At 44.1% G+C, this 19673-nt stretch overlaps 1 protein-coding gene and 1 long non-coding RNA gene across 2 annotated transcripts in view; both read left to right on the top strand.

Annotated features, from left to right (window-relative positions):
- LOC307199391 overlaps positions 1 to 19673 on the top strand; it is a 194243-nt gene that overhangs the window by 151480 nt on the left and 23090 nt on the right. The gene's annotated exons all lie outside the window — the stretch shown is intronic.
- VIPR2 (vasoactive intestinal peptide receptor 2) overlaps positions 1 to 19673 on the top strand; it is a 51508-nt gene that overhangs the window by 13066 nt on the left and 18769 nt on the right. The window contains exons 3-4 of the mRNA XM_079946963.1: positions 12023 to 12130; positions 15337 to 15434. Coding sequence (XP_079803089.1) covers positions 12023 to 12130; positions 15337 to 15434 — 206 coding nt within the window. The remainder of the gene's footprint in view (positions 1 to 12022; positions 12131 to 15336; positions 15435 to 19673) is intronic.

Genomic DNA, 19673 nt, shown 5'->3' with positions numbered 1-19673 from the left:
GTCTAAATATAGTAATTTCCAGAAGGCTGTTTGGGACGCTCCAGCTTAGGTTGCCAGCGGGGTCTTCGCTATAGACCATTTAGGAGCATAGCTGTCAACTTTTCCCTTTTCTTGCAAGGAATCCTATTCAGAATAGGGGAAATTCTCTTTTAAAAAGGGAAACGTTGACAGCTATGTTTAGGAGAAGATCTGAGCTGGTTTTGCTACTGATAAACGGTCTGGAAGTGACATGTGACTCACATTGGTAAATTTGTCAACGTCAACAAAAACTCACAACACAACCCTCTGCCTGTTCAATCATAAGTGAAGGCTAATTCTCAGATTGTTGTGCATAGAATGGCAGTCCCAGTATAGAAGAAAACCTAAAGTGTGAGGTTTTTTAAATATAGACATTATAAGGATGTCCAAAAGTAAGTTTCTATATTTAGTGTTGTCAGCATTCGAGCTGAGTCCAATATTTTTGTCCTCTATGTGTTTCTAATAGCAAAAACATATTTTTCCATGGTAATAAATCATTTTGGGATATTTCTTTTTCTCTTTCCAGTTTCTTCCATAATAATAACAAGGCTAATTGCCAAAAGACACACAAATCAAGCCTGAAACGATTGTCCACATTCTTTTGATAGCCCTAAGCTGCATATTAATGATTCCTGTTGCCCTCATGATGTTTTATAGTTGCATCTTTTTATTACCAGGTTCACTGGAACTAATTTTGGGTTACGTTTTCCTATTCACACGCAGCAGTAATATGAAGTATCTATAAAAATCCTAGAATTATAAGCTGAAAAGTGTGGAGAGATTTTACCGTGTGTGCGTCTGTGTACAAAAAATCTTAGTCAATGCTTACTTTAAAAATTCATTTCATTGGTTTTTAGGTTTGCAGCAGATTGATGAAAGGTAACAGCCATTTTAAAATACAGTGGTACCTTGGTTTACAACCATAATCTGTTCCGGAGGTCCGTTTGTAAACCAAAACAGGTTGTAACCCAAGACGTGCTTTCGCCAATGGGGCCTCCCAAAAAAAGTTGTTCGTAATCCAAAAAAACAACAACAACAAAACACCAAAAGGGTTGTAATCCAAAAAAAGGTTGCAAACCAGGACACACACTTCTGGGTTTGATGTGTTTGTAATCCAAAACGTATGCAAACTAAGAGGTATGCAAACCATGGTACGACTGTACAGTAGCACCTCGGATTACATTACCCTCGGGTAACATAAACTTCAGGTTGCGAAAGCGGCAAACCCAGAAGTGTTTCACCGCATGCGCAGAAGTGGTCTACTGCCCCGTGCACATGCGTATAACAGTGATCCTTAGGTTGCGAAAACCTCGGGATCTGGCCGGACCTCCGGAATGGATCCCGTTCGCAACCAGAGGCACAACTGTATAAAAGTTGAAATGCATTGAAAAGTCCATTCAAATATAGGCAACTCCCCATTTAGCAGGGTGGGGTACATTCTCAGGCACCGCACATTTAAGTAGAATCATGTATATTGGGGTCACTATTGAAAAAGCCTGCAAACACCCTCTACACCTCTGGAAACCCTTAAAAAAACCAAAAATCCACCACAATCACTCCCTCCAAATCTCCTTGCTCAAACTCAAACTCTCCACAGGCCTCAAAGGTTGGTGCAAAGACTCTTGGGGTTGCACTTGCAAAGGCTTGTGGGATTGCTAGACACTATTTTTGTGCCATTTTTACGCTCTTTTAGGGCTGTTTTTGCCTCTTTTCGTTCCACTTCTGGGTCTGTGGCAATGCGTGCATGCACATTTGCCTAGATTGTTTTTGTTTTTTTTAAAAAAAATAATTTTTATTGGTTTTCCAACACAAATAAAAACAAACAACACATTCACATACACAAACAAAAACATATAAAACATGTATAATTTCATAATCCTGTTTTCATACCCCTTGTTTCTCCGACTTCCCCATACCTCCCTTTTACTGCATCCTTATTTTTAACATTTTTTTAAGCAATTCTCCAATAATTAATTATTTAATTCACTTTCATTACATTCCTTTTTCTTTAACTTATTAGTTACAGCTGCAATTCTCTATTTCTTATTCCCTGACATCTAACACTCCTCAATTTTGCAATAATTTTTAAGATATATCTTGAATTTCTTCCAATCTTCTTCCGCTGTCTCTTTCCCCTGGTCACGAATTCTGCCGGTCATCTCTGCCAGTCCCATATATTCAATCACCTCTGCCAGTCCCATATATTCAATCACTGTGAATATATGAACACATTTGCCTAGATTGAAGCTCAGATTGCAGGTTGAAGCTCAGAGCTCACAGTGCAAAGAGCGCTGGTGGTAGAGGAGAAAGGATGCCAAGCCAAACTGTTGTGATTCCAGACTCACACCTTGGAGGCTTCCATTAGCCTACGATGACAAGCGCACTCTCTAGCTCCAGCAGGGGAACGTTCCTCAGTAGTCTGTGTGTACACAAAGAAAAGCAACCTTCCTATCAACATCTTTCAGATATTTTCCACAAGTGAGGGAAAGATGGACCTTTGCCCTTCATCTCTGGAACAGACCCAAAAACATCACACTGGAGCAAAAGAAGTAATTTATTCGGCTGTCCTTTGCCACTGGTATGAATTCCGCATCCAGTCGAGCCAGAAAGTTACTCATTTTTCAGTATGTGCATAATTACCAGCGCTGCCAGACTTCTTTAAAATATAAATTTAAAAAAATTAGAATTGATTGTCTTTTCGGGATTCTTGTGTGTCAGGTTTCTAATGCTGCCTTTGGCCTAAAATCAACTGGAGGGAAAAGAAAGCCTGGTCTGGAGTCCTGTACGTGGACTGAATCCTCTTTGAGAGGCCAGAAAATAGGTGCCGTAAATCAAACAAATAGGGTTCTGCCCACATAGCTTTGCTAGCAACACCTAAAATGTGAAGTTACCCCAGATGGTAATGGACTGATTGTCCCTGGTTAGGATCAGAAATGGACAAAAAAACAAAAAAAACACCTGAACTATATCCCCCACAAACGTGGAAAATAGCTCAGTTTCTTCCAGCCCAATTGGATCCAGTTAGCAGGTTGAAGAAGCTTATTTGACCTCCCATCGTCTGTGTCACTTTGGCTTACCAAGAGAGAGGAGTGGTGCATCAGTGAGGTGGTGAAGTCAACAACGTGCAAACACTCCAATAGGAGTGCTGGATTGGCTGCACTGCCGCTGACCTCACCGCCACCTCACACAGAGATAGGGAACTGTTCAGGGGACCCTTGTCGTTGGCGCAGGGAGCACCATGGGGCACAGAACCAAACCGTGTCATGCTGCCTGTTATGAACTGAAAGGACGACAGGAGTCCTGTGGATTCTGGCTGCCATTTGTGTACTCCAAGCCTGTACATGGTTGAAGACCGGAATGTCAGCATCGCCCTTGAGCCAGTGTCACCAACTGGACTCATGCACTTCAACCCCGACTGGGCTAGGCGAGCTGGGTAGCACTTCCAGAGACCACCTTTTACACAGGAACAGGTCAAAGTGCTGTGGACTCACAGCTTAGAGTTGTGAGCACCGGATTCACTTCCACAATACAGTCGTCGCACAGCAGAGTATAGCAGAGTCTGGCAGTGTATACACGACTCGGAGAGCAGCTCTGTAGAATATCTTCTTTTATTCTATAACTACAACTATAATACAAAACTATATACAGAGCTAAATAGGTCTAAGCATAAATGAATGCTGCACTGAGTGTCTGCAGCTGCTCTTAGCAGCAACCTTATCTCTACACACGATCTCTAACACTCAGTCTCTCTCTCTCTCCGACACACTGACTGACTGACGGACTTGGTGCTGGAGCTGAATAAGTAGAAAGCAATACACTGCTCCTCCTCTCTGGAGAATCAGCAGACTCGTCAGGAGATTCTTGGATATGGGAGGGGTGAAATCTCCTCACGGAACACATGAAATTACAACCGCACCACCTCCACAAAGACCTATGGTAGAGCTCACAATATACCTGCACATCCCCATTCCACTGTTGTGGCGGCAGGCGTACTGGCTTGCCCTAGCTATTGAGGGGGCCAGCACCGCACAATGTGCTCACATCACATGTTCGCGCCACATGATGTGCCAGCATGAGATGCACACGCCACATTGCGCAGCAAGCACAAATGACGTGCGCATGTCGCCGTGAGATATCGAGGGGCAAAAGTCTACCATTACTTTGTACAATCCTGGAAGTCTGTTTCAAGCATTTTCTTTCAGGCTGGACATCAGTGGGTGGGCCGGAATCATGTCAAATAGGTTTATTGACAGTCTGGCTTCGCTCGTATTGGATGCAGGTTACAAAGATAACAAGATCAGTATGGGATAGTTCTGTGGGGGTGAGATACGCATCACGATCCTATGCATGTTTACTCGGAAGAAACCCCATAGGAACATTTCTATACGCCCTTTCCAATAATAATAATAATAATAATAATAATAATAATAATTTATTTGTACCCCACCCATCTGGCTGGGTTTCCCCAGCCACTCTGGGTGGCTTCCAACAAAGATTAAATGTCACACTTTAAAAAGATTTAATGTCACACATTAAAAAGATTTAATGTCACACATTAAAAAGATTTAATGTCACACATTAAAAACTTCCCTGAACAGGGCTGCCTTCAGATGTCTTCTAAATGTCAGGTAGTTGTTTTTCTCTTTGACATCTGGTGGGAGGGCGTTCCACAGGGTGGGAGCCACTACTGAGAAGGCCCTCTGCCTGGTTCCCTGCGGCTTTGCTTCTCGCAGTGAGGGACCCGCCAGAAGGCCCTTGGCGCTGGACCTCAGCGTCCGGGCAGAACAATGGGGATGGAGACGCTCCTTCAGGTATAAGCCTCCAATAAGTTTTGCATAGTCTAAAGTGGCTTACAGACATGTTTTAATAAAGTTGTTTACAGTCTGAGCAGGAGCATACAGATTGGGGGGAAGGGCCAAGCTGGCTGGTAGACTATCTACTTTTCATTATGAGAACCAGATAATGTTCACTGCAATGCCAACATTAAAAAGTGATGTTAAAACTGGAAGTCAAATGAAAAGTGCAGCCATAAAGGGGGGAGATCTTGCTGGCAAGTGATCTAGAGAAGTAGAGATTTACCCTTACCATGGGAATATATTTTTTGAACCATCACCAGCTCATGTCACAGGGCAAGAAGCTTGGAGATGTTTCCAAACAGGTTATGCAAGATTACATATGCTCAAAGGATCTCACTGCAACAGTGTGAGGGACCCCTTTAAAAAACAAACAAACATAGAGATAATAGATTACCACTTCAGAAAATTTGATTGAAAAGCAGCTATGGACAACACACACAAACACACACACACACATACACAATATAGCATTTTAAATTATTCAGTCAATCCTGTGATTGGGGAGCAGTTTCACAAAATAACCTCATTAAGGTGATTGCAAATCATTAACTTGTATTTAACTCAGGTAGTTATAATTAATAGATTGAAACCCAAAAATAATTAACATAAAGTCAGACTGGTTTCCTATCCATAACTGCTATTTCTTTATAATTGCTGTTTCTTTAAGATGCAATCCGCTCCATCAAAGTAACGACTTGCGATACTTGATTCTTCCATTGTAGGCCTTACACCTTCTTACTTTCTTTCTTTCTTTCTTTCTTTCTTTCTTTCTTTTTTTTTTTTTTGCATAAATCATTAATGCACAAGAGTCTTGTATAATTTCACATTTCCCAAAGTACTTATGCATTTAAATAAACACAATAGCAAATCTAGTTTTATGGGTTTGGTTGTTGTTTTTTTAAAAAATCTTTATTAGTGTGGGGTTGTTGTAGTTTAATACGACAACATTGTCAAGAAAATGGTTCCTCTGCATAGGTCTCTGGGTAAAATGCTAGCCTTTTGGAAGAAAACTGTATCCCACTAATTGAGATGATCTCGCTGAATTGAGGCCTCTATGCTATCTAGTCTGAGGAACTTGTTTCAGCTCTGTGGGAAAAGCCACCCACACCAAAACACTAGAATGTTCTAGGCTTTAAGCCTCCTGATTGGTTCACCCCTCTTGCGTTTGGCTGTTTGCTTTTATTTCCCTTTGTCTTTCTTTTTTTTTTATAAAATATTTATTAAGATTTTACATAATAAAACAAATCACAATCAGACAAAACAAAAGAGAAAGACAATCAAAAACAGCACAATCCAACAAGAACAATAAAACACAATAAAAAACATAAGCGAATAAAGGAAAAAGTAATAAGAGAAAACAAAAAACAAAGAAAAAATAAAAATCTAGTTTTTGGCTTACAGTCTTTATAACCCTCTTTCCTGACTTCCCCACATCTCCCTTTTCTGTGTTCCCCTTTACACAATCAAATTCAGCAATTCCTTACCCTCTTTCCAATCTTATTCAATGTTATAAATTTCAACCTATTATATCTTTGGTTTTCCTTTCCTTTTAAATCCATTTATCACATGTTCTTTATAACTTAATCCCTTATATCATTTGTTTAGTTTCGACATAATTTTACTCTGGTCTTTTCACCCTTTTTTCTTAAAACATTTTTGCATATTTCTTTTTACTATGTCACTGATGCCAAATTATCTTTATATCAAACATCATTTTAACATTCAAACATTTTACAATGTTTTTGGAGATATTCTTTGAACTTCTTCCAGTCCTCTTCCACCGACTCTTCTCCCAGGTCTCGGATTCTGCCAGTCATTTCTGCCAGTTCCATATAGTCTATCACTTCCATCTGCCATTCTTCCAGAGTGGGCAAATCTTGTGTCTTCCAATACTTTGCGATGAGTATTCTTGCTGCGGTTGTTGCATACATAAAGAGTGTTCTATCTTTCTTTGGCACCAATTGGCCGACAATGCCCAGAAGGAAGGCCTCTGGTTTCTTAGGAAAGGTATGTTTAAATACCGTTTTTAGTTCATTTATTTCCCTTTGTCTTTCTTACCTTTTGCTTTGCGACACCCAGGAAACCATATCTTCTGTGCTCTGGACTACAGCTTTTGGGTCAATGCTTTATGGTATATGCACAGGGTTAGGAAAAGTTAGCTTTACTGTTTCAGTTTGATTTATAATTTAGGAGGCCACACCTTCACCTTCACCTTCCTGCTCCCGCACACCTTGCAGATCCAGTAACACTTCTCCATTTTGTCAAGTTGTTCCTCCTTTGATCCCATCCATCGTCGCTCCAGGCCATCCAGCAACAAAGAAAAGAGATTTATCTTGCCTGGCTGAGACCATTCAAGAGCCTCTTAGTAATTTAGTATCTTGTCAGATAGTACAGTGTCTACAGACTCCACTTTATGTTTTTAGGAAATGAACATCCACGTAGCCAAGAACATTTTTTCAGCAGTTCTATGAAGTGTAGGTTTGGATTCTTGGAAACGCACTGCACACACAAAAATCAGAGACAACACACTTCATCAAGATAAAATGTATTTGGACCATGCACAAGGAAGAGCAAAGTGCAGATAGACCATCCTTAAACAAATGTCACCCTCATTTCATCCACAGGGGACGTTCAGATTAGAGCATGAGTAGGCAAACTAAGGCCCGGGGGCCGGATCCAGCCCAATCGCCTTCTAAATCTGGCCTGCGGACGGTCTAGGAATCAGCATGTTTTTACATGAGTAGAACGTGTCCTTTTATTTAAAATGCATCTCTGGGTGATTTGTGGGGCCTGCCTGGTGTTTTTACATGAGTAGAATGTGTGCTCTTATTTGAAATGCATCTCTGAGTTATTTGTGGGGCATAGGAATTCATTCATTTCCCCCCAAAAAATATAGTCCGGCCCCCTCACAAGGTCTGAGGGACAGTGGACCGGCCCCCTGCTGAAAAGGTTTGCTGACCCCTGGATTAGAAGAAGGTTCTTCTGCTAGTCTGGACTCTCTGTAAGCACCATACACCTTTCCCAATTTTACCAGGCTACCAGTCCTGAATCCTTATGTGTGAATTACATAGGATGGCAGTGCACTTGTGGCTTTGAATGTAGGCTTGTTCCACCTGCATCAAGTGGAGGAGTTGGGAGTGTGATCTGTAGTGACAAAGTGGTACCTGGTGTTGATGACATTCCTGCAGCCATCACATGTTGGAGGCTGGGTGTTTGCTGCAGGGAGCCGTCTCTGCTTATATGTAGGATTTCTGTGGTTCAACTTCATGCAGAGAGCTTACTCGAGGGCAGCAGTCTCCCCAATAGAGACATTCAGCCCCCAGTGCCTAGAGAGGTGCAGGAACTGGGGTCAAAATGTTTGGGAAGGCACAGGGCCAATGGACTCACCCCCATGGTGGCAATTGTGGTGGCTTGGGGTAGCTGAGTAGGGTTCCTGGGTTGTATCTTGTGCTAGCCATACTCAGAGTCCTACCACTGAAATTAATGCTTTTGACTAACAAGTGCATTAATTTCAATGGGTCTACTCTAAGTAGAACAGAGCTGGATACTTAAAGCCCATCTTTTTATTCAGTACCTACATTTACTTCACTGTCTTTCATCTACCATGAAATTGATGAGGGATAGAGCCATATCAGTTTCATGGGTGCCATTTTTCTTCAGCTTTCCCCTCCTGTGAAAGTGATAAGGGAAAGGGGAGCAGCCCTATGATGAGAATTCTCCTTTGCATAATAAAGTTTGTAAATGTGGTAGATAACTGGAGATCTCTTTGACGTGCATGATTTATTCCTACGACAGAATTAAGTTTTCTCATCACAATATTTTTGGGGCTCTTTCACTTGGAATTCTAAATGTTTCTGATTATACCCAAGTCGTTAGATCCTAATGCATTTTGATGGCAAAGTAAAAATAATTCACTCTTGTTAGTATTGCTGCCTTTTAGTAACCCAGTGCTTATTTATTGTGGCACTTGGCAGTAAATAATAATTTTCCCAAAGCAAAATCAATCATTGGAATAATATGCCAGAAGCAAACTAAAGCAGTTTTTTTTAGAAGTGATGGAGAATAAGTGGTGCTTTGGTTTGCCTTATATGCTTAATATATGTAAGAGTGTTGTCACGCTGCAGTTTGCTTGGCCACAGGCGCTGTGATGTGAAGCAGTCTTTTTTTTGTCTTCCCGACAATTGCTGGTGTGGTTCAGTGTTCTTTTAATCCCCGTTGCCTCTGTTAAAATAATCAAACTAGCAGGTGAAAGTACACACAAGGTACACACATTCAAGGCTAGAGGAAAGTCTGTTCCATAGCAGTGAAGGGGCAAGAAATGATTGTGAGGAAGCCAAGTAGTGTCAGAATGTAGGAGAGGGTCAGTTGCATAGCTGTCAACCGTCCCTTATTTGGCGGGAAACTCCCTTATCCCAGTGCCGTGTCCCGGTGCTGTCCCGGATTGATGATGTCCCTTAAATTTCCTGGGTTTCAATGCTGCCTGGGAGAAAAGGGCTACTACCCCCACCTCCCAGCCACCCCCACTCACAGGGATAAGACCCATCCCCACAAGGGTCTGCTTACATCGCGGCAGGGCCTCGGTGAGCATCCATCTATCTCGGGAGTTAAGGGAGGAGCGTGCCTTCAGGGGAGAATGTCAGCTTGTTGGAGAGTCACAGCGCCCGCCACCCAACACACCCAACAGCCCATAACTCCTAGGGCACACCAGGAGCTGCAAAGATAATGTGCACTCGGGGGCGATCCGCCTACGGGGCGCGACTATGGTGCCATCTGGGGGCTTCCTTCCCCAAATGAAAAGCAGCCAGCTAGCCCCCCCCTCCCTGGACTCCAGCAAGACTTTGGGAGCTCTAAGCAGGCGGAGGTAACCGCGTCCAGCCCATCCTGTCGGGTGACAGGGCTCACCCCCTTCTTTAAAGAGCCAGCGGGGAGAGAACTATCGCTGCTACAGCCACCCAAGGCATCCCTTTCGACTTTGGCATGCACAGCTAGATATGCAGGGTCTTGCTCAGCACAGGATCTAGGGCAGGCATGCACTGGCGGAGGAAGAGGAGGGTGGGGGGAGCGCCCAGCCCCTGGCAGCGCGATCCTGGCAGGGTGCAATCGCGGTCCCCCCCCCCCCGCGCTGGGCTCCCTGCCCCCAGGATGCGCGCCAGCCCACCCCCTGTGCCGCAGCACGAAGCTCCGCCACTGCAGGCATGCGCAACAGGTCTCTTGGGAGTTGGACATGCCTGATCTAGGGGGAGGGGGATCCTTTTAGATTACCTGCTGCACTGTTTTTCTCTGGGGCATTGTCACCTCTCGCCGGGACCTGGTAACGATCCTGAAGCCAACCTGCCCGAGCCGATGGAATGGCAGTCGAATCCTTGTGCACCCTTTTTTTCTTTTAATGACCATTCCCCTCGCCTATTTCCATTGTCATTTCACAGTACTGTACACGTCCACCATGGGGGGAAAGGAAAGGAGCTGGTTGACTAAAATCCCTTATTTTGGCTGCTGATCCCTTATTTTCGAGGCTGCTGGTCCCTTATTTTCAAATCTGTAAGTTGACAGCTATGGTCAGTTGAGTAGAGCGGGGGCAGATAAGGTGGAGAAAGCAAAGCAGGTGTGACTAGGTATCTGGAAAAATAGCCAAAGGACTCCTGATCTGGAAGCAACTGAAATTTCCAGGACCATGGTTGACCTGACCAGGAATGGGGCAGAAATTTGATTTTGTTTGCATTTTAATGAGAAGCGAGTCAATCCACACTTCTTGAACCAAAAACACAATTAGGCTATCCTTTGAAATTTGCAGTTCTCCGAATTTTGTAGTGCAGGTCTCCAGCTAAACAATGCATGCAAAAATGCATAGATTAGGAGGAAGTATGCATTAAAAAGTGAAGTTCTCCACAAACATGGCGTACGATTACTTAGGGAGACATGAATCAGCTCTATTTCTGCATGATTCATTGGTAACATTTTCCCCTTAGAAAGTCCATTTTAATAAGGTTCCAAAAGATTTGTTACTAAGATTTATGAGTATGTTGAAATTGTTCATTAAGCCTTGCTGCTTTTATAGTATAATTCTTTAAATCAGGAAACAGATGAGGGCAATTGCATTAATTACATCATAATAACATTGCTCGCATGGTAATCTTTGTAAACAAACACATTCTGCGAGGGAAAGAGGTTGTTAACACAGTCTCTGCTTAATTAGGGTACACAGGAGTGGATCAAATCTTGCTTGAGTTGCTGATACAGAAAATCCTATGGGAGATAAGTCAACCAATATTTGTTTCTTATTGAGTCTGCAAATCTGTGTTGGATTGCCAGCATCCATTTTAGGTACCCAAGAGGCCAGGGGTATTATTTTTCCATTCGAAATGTAAAATAATTAATAGGCAGTCGCAGGCAGAACTGTGTGTATTTTGTGAGGGGAAGGATGGCACCCTCCTGTTCCACATACAGAAACTAACGGTGTTGGCAGCTGACTCTTAGCTCACCCCTGGCAGTGTGGCAATATCCTCCACAGCAGGCTGGCTTAGGGAGGTGTAGGGCACGCCATGTGGTACACTCAGACTCTTGAGACCTTGTCGCCATTTCCCACTCCACAACATCCACCACCTCAATGGGAGGCCTGCCCTGTCCAGACATGACTTATTCCTATTACCTGCAGAGATCCATCAGTGTACCTCATCCTTTGCAAAGTACAGGAAGACAGTTCCTGATGGCAAAGAGCTAACGATATAAAACCTGCTACATTTTCAAAGCACTTGTTGCAGATGTTGGGGTTTTTTTTGAACATTTCATAATAACCAAAAACACAGATGCTTCCTTAGAAGTACAGTGGTAGCTCGGGTTAAGTACTTAATTCGTTCCAGAGGTCCGTTCTTAACCTGAAACTGTTCTTAACCTGAAGCACCACTTTAGCTAATGGGGCCTCCTGCTGCTCCCGTGCCGCCAGAGCATGATTTCTGTTCTCATCCTGAAGCAAAGTTCTTAATCCTAGGTACTATTTCTGGGTTAGTGGCGTCTGTAACCTGAAGCGTATGTAACCTGAAGCGTATGTAACCCGAGGTACCACTGTAATTGTGGAAGAGGGAAGAACACAGTGGGAGGAGGGATTCACTCAAGGAGCTCCATATGAGATGCTTTCTGCTTGTTTTTTCCAGGGTGTGTTGGGATCTGGGATAACATTACCTGCTGGCACCCTGCAGAAATTGGGGAAACCGTGACAGTACCGTGTCCAAAAGTCTTCAGTAATTTTTTCAGCAAATCAGGTAATATATCTTTTATATAATGGAAACCATATTTAGGTGTGTGTGTTTTTTAAGGGGTTCTCATGTGCAGGTAACAACAGCCAGAAATTAAGAAATCATTTTTCCTACGAAGTGTTCATTTTTAATTTGGTGATGGGCAACTTACATACAGAAAGGACTGTTGTTGTCATTGTCGTTGTTGTTGTTGTTTTAATACCTGTATCTCAAGATGTGTACACTTACAAAGGCTTACTGCATGTCTATAATCTTGAAGACATGCAAGTGATTATATTCAGGTTTGCATCCAGGCCATAGTGCCGAGCAATTTCTATGAATGTATGTCATGGATATCAGGTCTGCAGGGTCTGTGACCCACCAAACCAAAACGCAGCCCACCAGCTGTATATGGTGTTCCATGGGACTCTGGGTTTTGCAGCCTGTCCAGAAAAGTAAACACAGGGCAGAAGGGTGGAGCTTGATTATGCACCTGGTAGGCCTTACAACTGATGGCTTGTGGGGCCAGCCCTATCATTAGACAGAGTGACACAGCTGCCTCAGGCTGCAGTTGCTGAGAGATGAAAAGTGGAAATAACTGTGTGTGCCACGTGGTCTGCACTGCACCCCCTATTCTGCCCTGCAGTGAGATTCGGCTGCCAATCTAGTTGGCTCTTGTACATGGAATGGGAAAAGGCACCATCTTGTCTTAGGCCACAGGCAGGAAAATATCTTCAGGGTGACCCTGATGACTGGTGGATGTCGACTGTTATAGGGGCCTGCCTTTATGTGGGTTATGGGCCACATTGGACCATATCTGTCCCCGGATCTATCTAGTACACCTGGAAAGAAACAAGAGAATGCCTTAGGAGACCCCTAGGCCAACACTTGCCCCATCTCCAGCATCACTGGACCCCTACGCATGGGGCATAGCATTTGAACAGGACCCGAGGAACAGAAGTGTATGGAACCCAACATATGCTGACCTATGAAATATTGTGCAGGGCCTTTTTTAGAAGTGTACATTCAGCATCAGCAGAGGATGGACCACGTTTGTGTCCTTCACTTAATGGTATAGCATGTGGCTTGCGTGTAGAAGGTCCCATGTTCAGTCCCCAGCATCTCTAGATAGGATTGGTTGTGTTCCCCATCTGAAATCCTGGACAGCCTCTGCTAGTCAGTGTAGACCATGGGTAGGCAAACTAAGCCCCGGGGGCTGGATCCGGCCCAATCGCCTTCGAAATCTGGCCCACGGGCGGTCCAGGAATCAGCATGCTTTTACATGAGTAGAATGTGCCCTTTTATTTAAAATGTATCTTTGGGTTATTTTTGGGGCCTGCCTGGTGTTTTTACATAAGTAGAATGTGTGCTCTTATTCAAAATGCATCTAGGGTTATTTGTGGGGCATAGGAATTTGTTCATTTCCCCCCCAAAAATATAGTCCGGTGCCCCACAAGGTCTGAGGGACAGTGGACTGGCCCCCTGCTGAAAAAGTTTGCTGACTCCTGGTGTAGAAAATATTTTGGTATGTGGACCAGTAATCTAACTCAGTACAGTGGTGCCTCGCAAGACGAAATTAATTCGTTCCGCAAGTTTTTTCTTCTTGCGAGTTTTTTGTCTTGCGAAGCACGGTTTCCCATAGGAATGCATTGAAAATCAATCAAGGCGTTCCTATGGAGACCGTCCGGGGACAGAGGGGAAGCGCCGCGCGCCTTCCCCTCTGTCCCCGGACCTGTTTAAAGCAAGGGGCGGCAGGGAGAAGATCGCTTCTCCCTGTTGCCGCCCCTTGGTTCAAAAGGGGTCTGGGGACAGAGGGGAAGGCGATTGCGGGGCTGGCAACCCCGCAGATTGCGGGGCTGGCAACGGGGAGAAGCGATCTTCTCCCCGCCGCCCCTTGCTTCATAAGAGGTCTGGGGACAACGGGGAAGACGCGCTGCGCTTCCCCGCTATCCCCGGAGCTTGTGGGGCAAGCTTCGTTTTGCGAAGCAAGCCCATAGGGAGATGCGTCTTGCGAAGCGGCTAAGAAAATGAAAAACTCCTTCGTCTAGCGAGTTTTTCGTCTTCCGAGGCGTTCGTCTTGCGGGGAACCACTGTATAAGGCAGCTTTCTACGTTCTATGTTTCCGTGTTCCCACCATGCTTATGGGATGGATTCAAGGGCAGGTATTCCCAATCCAACACGCTGGTCTGATTATTTCAGGGTTACGACTCCAGTCATTATGGATACGTAGATTTATTTAAGCATCACCTACTTGGCAGGTGCATATTTATGAATTAGAGTTCAGAAGAGTTTCCCGTGATGTTCTGGGACAATAGGAAAGCCCTCCAGTTTGTTGTTCCTTCTAGAACTTTCTCTCATCTCTGCTCCTCTTGTCATAATTGGGACAAGGCTTTTAGAAACACATTATAAGCGAAATTGGGATTTGCTGTGTGTCAGAAGAATATTCATCTCTCCGGCTAGTTATTCATCACTGCAAGATCTGAAGGCTTTAATAACCCTGCCATAGATCATTCAATATCACCTTAAATAACAGTGTAGGGTAATGAAAGGCTTTTTATGAAGATAATTTTATTCAAATTACGTCCCCATCTAACACATTTATAGCCGCAAATTAGTCTTCTCAAAAGCTGGACGTTAATAGAACCTCTGCCAAGTGATTTTTAAATATCACACAGAGCCTCCTGATCTGTTGCTGACGAAGAACACACCCTATACCTGGTGGAAGTATTTGGTCATTTTTCTATTCGTGACAATACCATGGATGAATATAGGGTTTTATTTCGGGGTGGTGAGAGACAACTTAGGTTATCTGAAGTAAGCGCTCTGACTTTGGCCAAATATAGACACATGGGTTCTCTTGACTTCAGCGTCAAGATACTCAGGGCAATCCTGATCCCTGGCTGGAAGCAACAGGGCAGACTCAGCACTGAATCTAAAGCCCTGTCACCTCCACTGGCTTGGGAAGTGGGAAATGGCCAGTTTAGAGAGCTTGCTGCTGGTTACCACTGGTGATAGCTTTCCACCTGCCAGGGTGAAACTAGGCCTCTATTGTGACTGAGCAACCACCACCACAACAACACTCCTCTCTGCTGGTGGAGGCTAATGATGATGTGTACATTACTATAGGTTATAGTAGATTGGCAGCAGGAGCCTCAAGTCACCTGTGAGGGACAACCTTTTTAGTGAATTAGAATTCAGCTCCTGATTGCTACACTTCCCCCCCTTTTGTTTAGGAAATATCAGCAAAAATTGTACAAGTAACGGTTGGACAGATATATTTCCAGATTTCTTCTTTGCTTGTGGATACAAAGAAGTTGACGAAGACAGCGCGGTAAGTCAAACAATTCTATGACTCGGAATTGAATGTACTGGAGAACTATTGAAATTTTAAGCTGCCAATTTGTGTTAATTAAAGGAAAACAAAATCAAAATGTTAGAGATGGAACACCATCCAGGTCAGATTTAGAAAGTGCAACATAAAACACTGGAAGACTGCATAGGTCCATCTTAATTGTAGTGGCCCAAACCAATTGGCCTTTATGGGTCAAAACCAGCGTCTAGAGTTGATTTTAGAAGGCAGTATGGACCCAGCGGAGATGCTGGAACATTCTGCATATGTACTGAATCAAATATGCCTTATCATCAAATAAATCTTGTGTTTTCCATATTTGTTGACTTTTTCCTCCTGTGACACTGCTGACTAACTGCGCAAAGATTTTAAAACAAAATGATAAACTCTACCAGCCAGACCTTATGCAATCTTGTTTCCTACAGTATTCACTCAATCAATTTTTTGGACCATTTTCAGGACCATACTAGGCCTCGTTTGAGAAATCATCCATTATTATTTTTTTAAAAAAGATATTGCACCATGGTGCTGTGGAGGTAGAATTAAATCTTGCACTCTTTCCCCCATCAAAATCACCCCCATAGCTGCTATTTGTCCCTACAGAGCAAAACATGCAGGCACCTGTGAGGCCTGTTTGTTTTGCCCTGTGGAGCAAATAGCAGCTTTAGGGGGCATTAACTGGGTTAATGGGAGATGGAGTTAGCTAACGCCACCCCATTCCGTTCCACATTGCCTCATGCATCTCTAGAGGTAGAACCTAGAGGAGGGGAAAGGTGTAGAATCGGACTCTGAATTGCAGGTTGTTTGGGAACCTTGAGGGCCTGTGTCCCTGTGCAAGGGATTTATTTGAAGATGAGGCCTGTGGTGTAAATGTTACACAGAAGTCACCTTTACGGTGGGATGACTGGGAAACATTTCTGTGATGCTGGCTCTGCTCTAGCATTTTGTGGCCATGCTGGCGATCTCTACCACCACCACCCCCAAAAAATTATTGCAATGGAAATTACAAGTCATTCATGTTGACATATTTTCACAATGCTGTAGTTATTTTCTAAAGAAATGTGGGTGAAAACCTTCAGGCCTATTTCTGAGGAAACATACTGATCATTGAGGTTGTTGTTGTTGTTGTTGTTGTTGTTGTTAGGATTGATTCCCATGAGGCACCCCAAAGCAATTTATAGTTGTTCTCCTTGGCCTTGGGATGTGGGTGGTTTTGGTCATGGGATAAACCAGTTCAGCCACAAACCCCTCTCACCACTCCTCACATAGCTGAAGCTGTGTGCCTAACACAGCATCCTCCATGGTCTTGCTGTTTCCGTCTACAGTGAAATTGCACATGCTCTGGCCTCTGAAAACTGTGCTGTGATGGGTGGATTCCAGCCCCAGGCAATAGATTAGAAATAGGGATTCAGAAGTGACCCATGTCTTTTAGTGTCTAGATTTGCACTGCACATTAGACAGAAGGAGACTGTAGGATTTGAAACTGTGCCACATCAAACTGCAGGCAGAAGATTGATTTTTTAAAAAAATGCCCACCCCTCAGAAAACTGACTTGCATGGAGAACGCTTGTTCACCAGGGGGAAATATTTAGCCTAACTCTCCCACTGAAATTCTAGTTTCCCCGTCCCCCCATACATAAGTTTAAGGGGAAGGGCATTTCTGTCCCTGCCACTTCAGAATCTGATCTTATTTTGTGAGGGGTGTAGAATGGTTCCAAGAAAGCTTTCGAAGCCCCATCTAGAAATTTATGATAGATGAAGATGTCACATTATGTGTGTGCCCCTATTACTCTTTGCTTAATATATCTCTGCAAAGGCATGTTTCCTCCTGTGGGTTTTGACAACTATTATTAGCTCACTTCTGGTCTTTCTCATTTTGTTCTGTCAGAGCCATGCATGTAGACACAGGGAACATTTGAACATTGTGTACATGTGGATAGCAGCTGCCTGTAGACCTACTGAAGCTTTTTCCCATTTTCGTTCCTTTTTAATTGCGAACAGGAAAAGCCTTCTTAAATATATCTGCACCTATATGGATATACATATTGCAGTACTTAGGAGATCTGAGGAGGCTAAGCAAGATAATTTTTCTAAGGAAGCAGAATGCAAACATTCAGAGATTTTCAGTAAGGGGGAGGGGGATGTGATATACCATATTTTTTGCTCTATAAGACTCACTTTTTCCCTCCTAAAAAGTAAGGGGAAATGTGTGTGCATCTTATGGAGCGAGTGCAGGCTGCACAGCTATCCCAGAAGCCAGAACAGCAAGAGGGATCGCTGCTTTCACTGCATAGCGATCCCTCTTGCTGTTCTGGCTTCTGGGATTCAGAATTTTTTATTTCTTGTTTTCCTCCTCCAAAAACTAGATGCGTCTTGTGGTCTGGTGCATCTTATAGAGCGAAAAATATGGTATATTCCCTTGAGTGACGCATGTCACACTTTTTTGCATGTGTTAATAAAAGCTGTGGCCTTACCAAGCAACCACCATCCCAGAGACCATAGGAAACATGGAATTTCCCCCTCCAAGGGCAGAATGAGATCGCGTCTATCTCAGAGAGGGAGCTCCAGTGCCAGATTTTCCCTCCCAGCTACTGCAGTAACTTTCACAGTCCTTCTCTCTCTGATGTTCAGCATAACCTTTGACTCCTCTGTCTCCTGTGCCTCCCATATTCCGTTCCCCACCCAGCCATATTTGATAGCATTGCAACAAAATCGCCTCTTTTCTCTATCCACACGGGCACTTGCCTAGACTACTGCCACCGTCTCCTCCCTGGTTTGCCATTCTCTCACTGGGGTCACTTCATATCCATCCTACACCCTGCTGCCAAAACTATTCACGCGTTGATCACATGACACTTTACTTAAACTTAGCTCTGGCTTCCTGTTTTCTTCTAGGTTCAGCATAAGCTCCTCATCCTGACTTTCAAAGCCTTCCATGGACTTTTGCCCTCCTCTTATCCTACCCCCATTCGTATCAGTAACCATCCCAGTCCATGATTTTCACTCCTCCAGCTCCACCACCCTCTGCTTTCTGAAGGTCTCCTGCTCCCTTAGATCCAATCCAAATTCCATCCCCAAGCTCCTACAAAGGGGGGTGATTTGCAGGCTTAAGAGCTTCGTGTGCTCTCTTCTGCAGCTAAGAGAAGCTCCGAAGAAGGGACTTACTGTAAGCTGGAAAATCAATGCAGCAACAACTGGTTTTTAAAAAATTCCTCCTTACCCCCTTGTTGTTGTTTAGTCGTGTCCGACTCTTCGTGACCCCACGGACAGAGCACGCCAGGCACTCCTGTCTTCCACTGCCTCCCGCAGTTTGGTCAAACTCATGCTGGTAGCTTCGCGAACACTATCCAACCATCTCGTCCTCTGTCGTCCCCTTCTCCTTGTGCCCTACATCTTTCCCAACATCAGGGTCTTTTCCAGGGAGTCTTCTCTTCTCATGAGGTGGCCAAAATATTGGAGCCTCAGCTTCATGATCTGTCCTTCCAGTGAGCACTCAGGGCTGATTTCCTTAAGAATGGATAGGTTTGATCTTCTTGCAAGTCCATGGGACTCTCAAGAGCCTCCTCCAGCACCATAATTCAAACGCATCAATTCTATGGCGATCAGACTTCTTGACCTGGATTCAATTCAAATAACACTCCCCCACCATGAAGCTATTTGTGTGTGTGTGTGTTTTTTGTTTGTTTTTTTTTGGAGGGGTGGCCTGCCCCATCATGGCTCAAAACTTGAAGGAAGCTGACAGCAGCAGAGACGCTTGCTCATAACGCAGGTTCATGACAGGAAAGGCAGGTGCAAAGAACAGGACCTTGGACAGAGCACCATAGAAGAAGCCAGCTGGTGCTAGAAAAGCTGGTACCTCAGGTGAGTGAACAGGCCTTCTAAAGGGTGGTTGGCCTTGCCCTGCTATTGGCCTTCCCTTCCCTGAGAAGCTGGCTTGGCTCAAGTTCCATTGTCCAATCTGCAGCCATTGGCTCCTTTCACAGAGATGGGAAACCCGTGACCCTCCAGATGTTCATGGAGGAGAGGGTTATTGATGGCTACTAGCCATTATGGCTAAGCCAAGCCACCACAGTTGGAGGCAGCATGGGCTCCTGAATATCAGTCACTGGAAAACAAAGGAAGGCAGAGTGCTCTTGCACTCATGTCCTGCTTGCGAGCTACCCACAGGTTGGCCATTGTGAGAATTTGATGCCAGAAGGGTCTGGAAACTAAGCCTTGTGA

Source organism: Podarcis cretensis (genome assembly GCF_951804945.1).
Source record: "Podarcis cretensis genome assembly, chromosome: 12".
Taxonomy (NCBI): Eukaryota; Metazoa; Chordata; class Lepidosauria; order Squamata; family Lacertidae; genus Podarcis; species Podarcis cretensis.
Note: the sequence above shows the minus strand (reverse complement) of the source record. Positions and strands in the feature narration are given on the sequence as shown.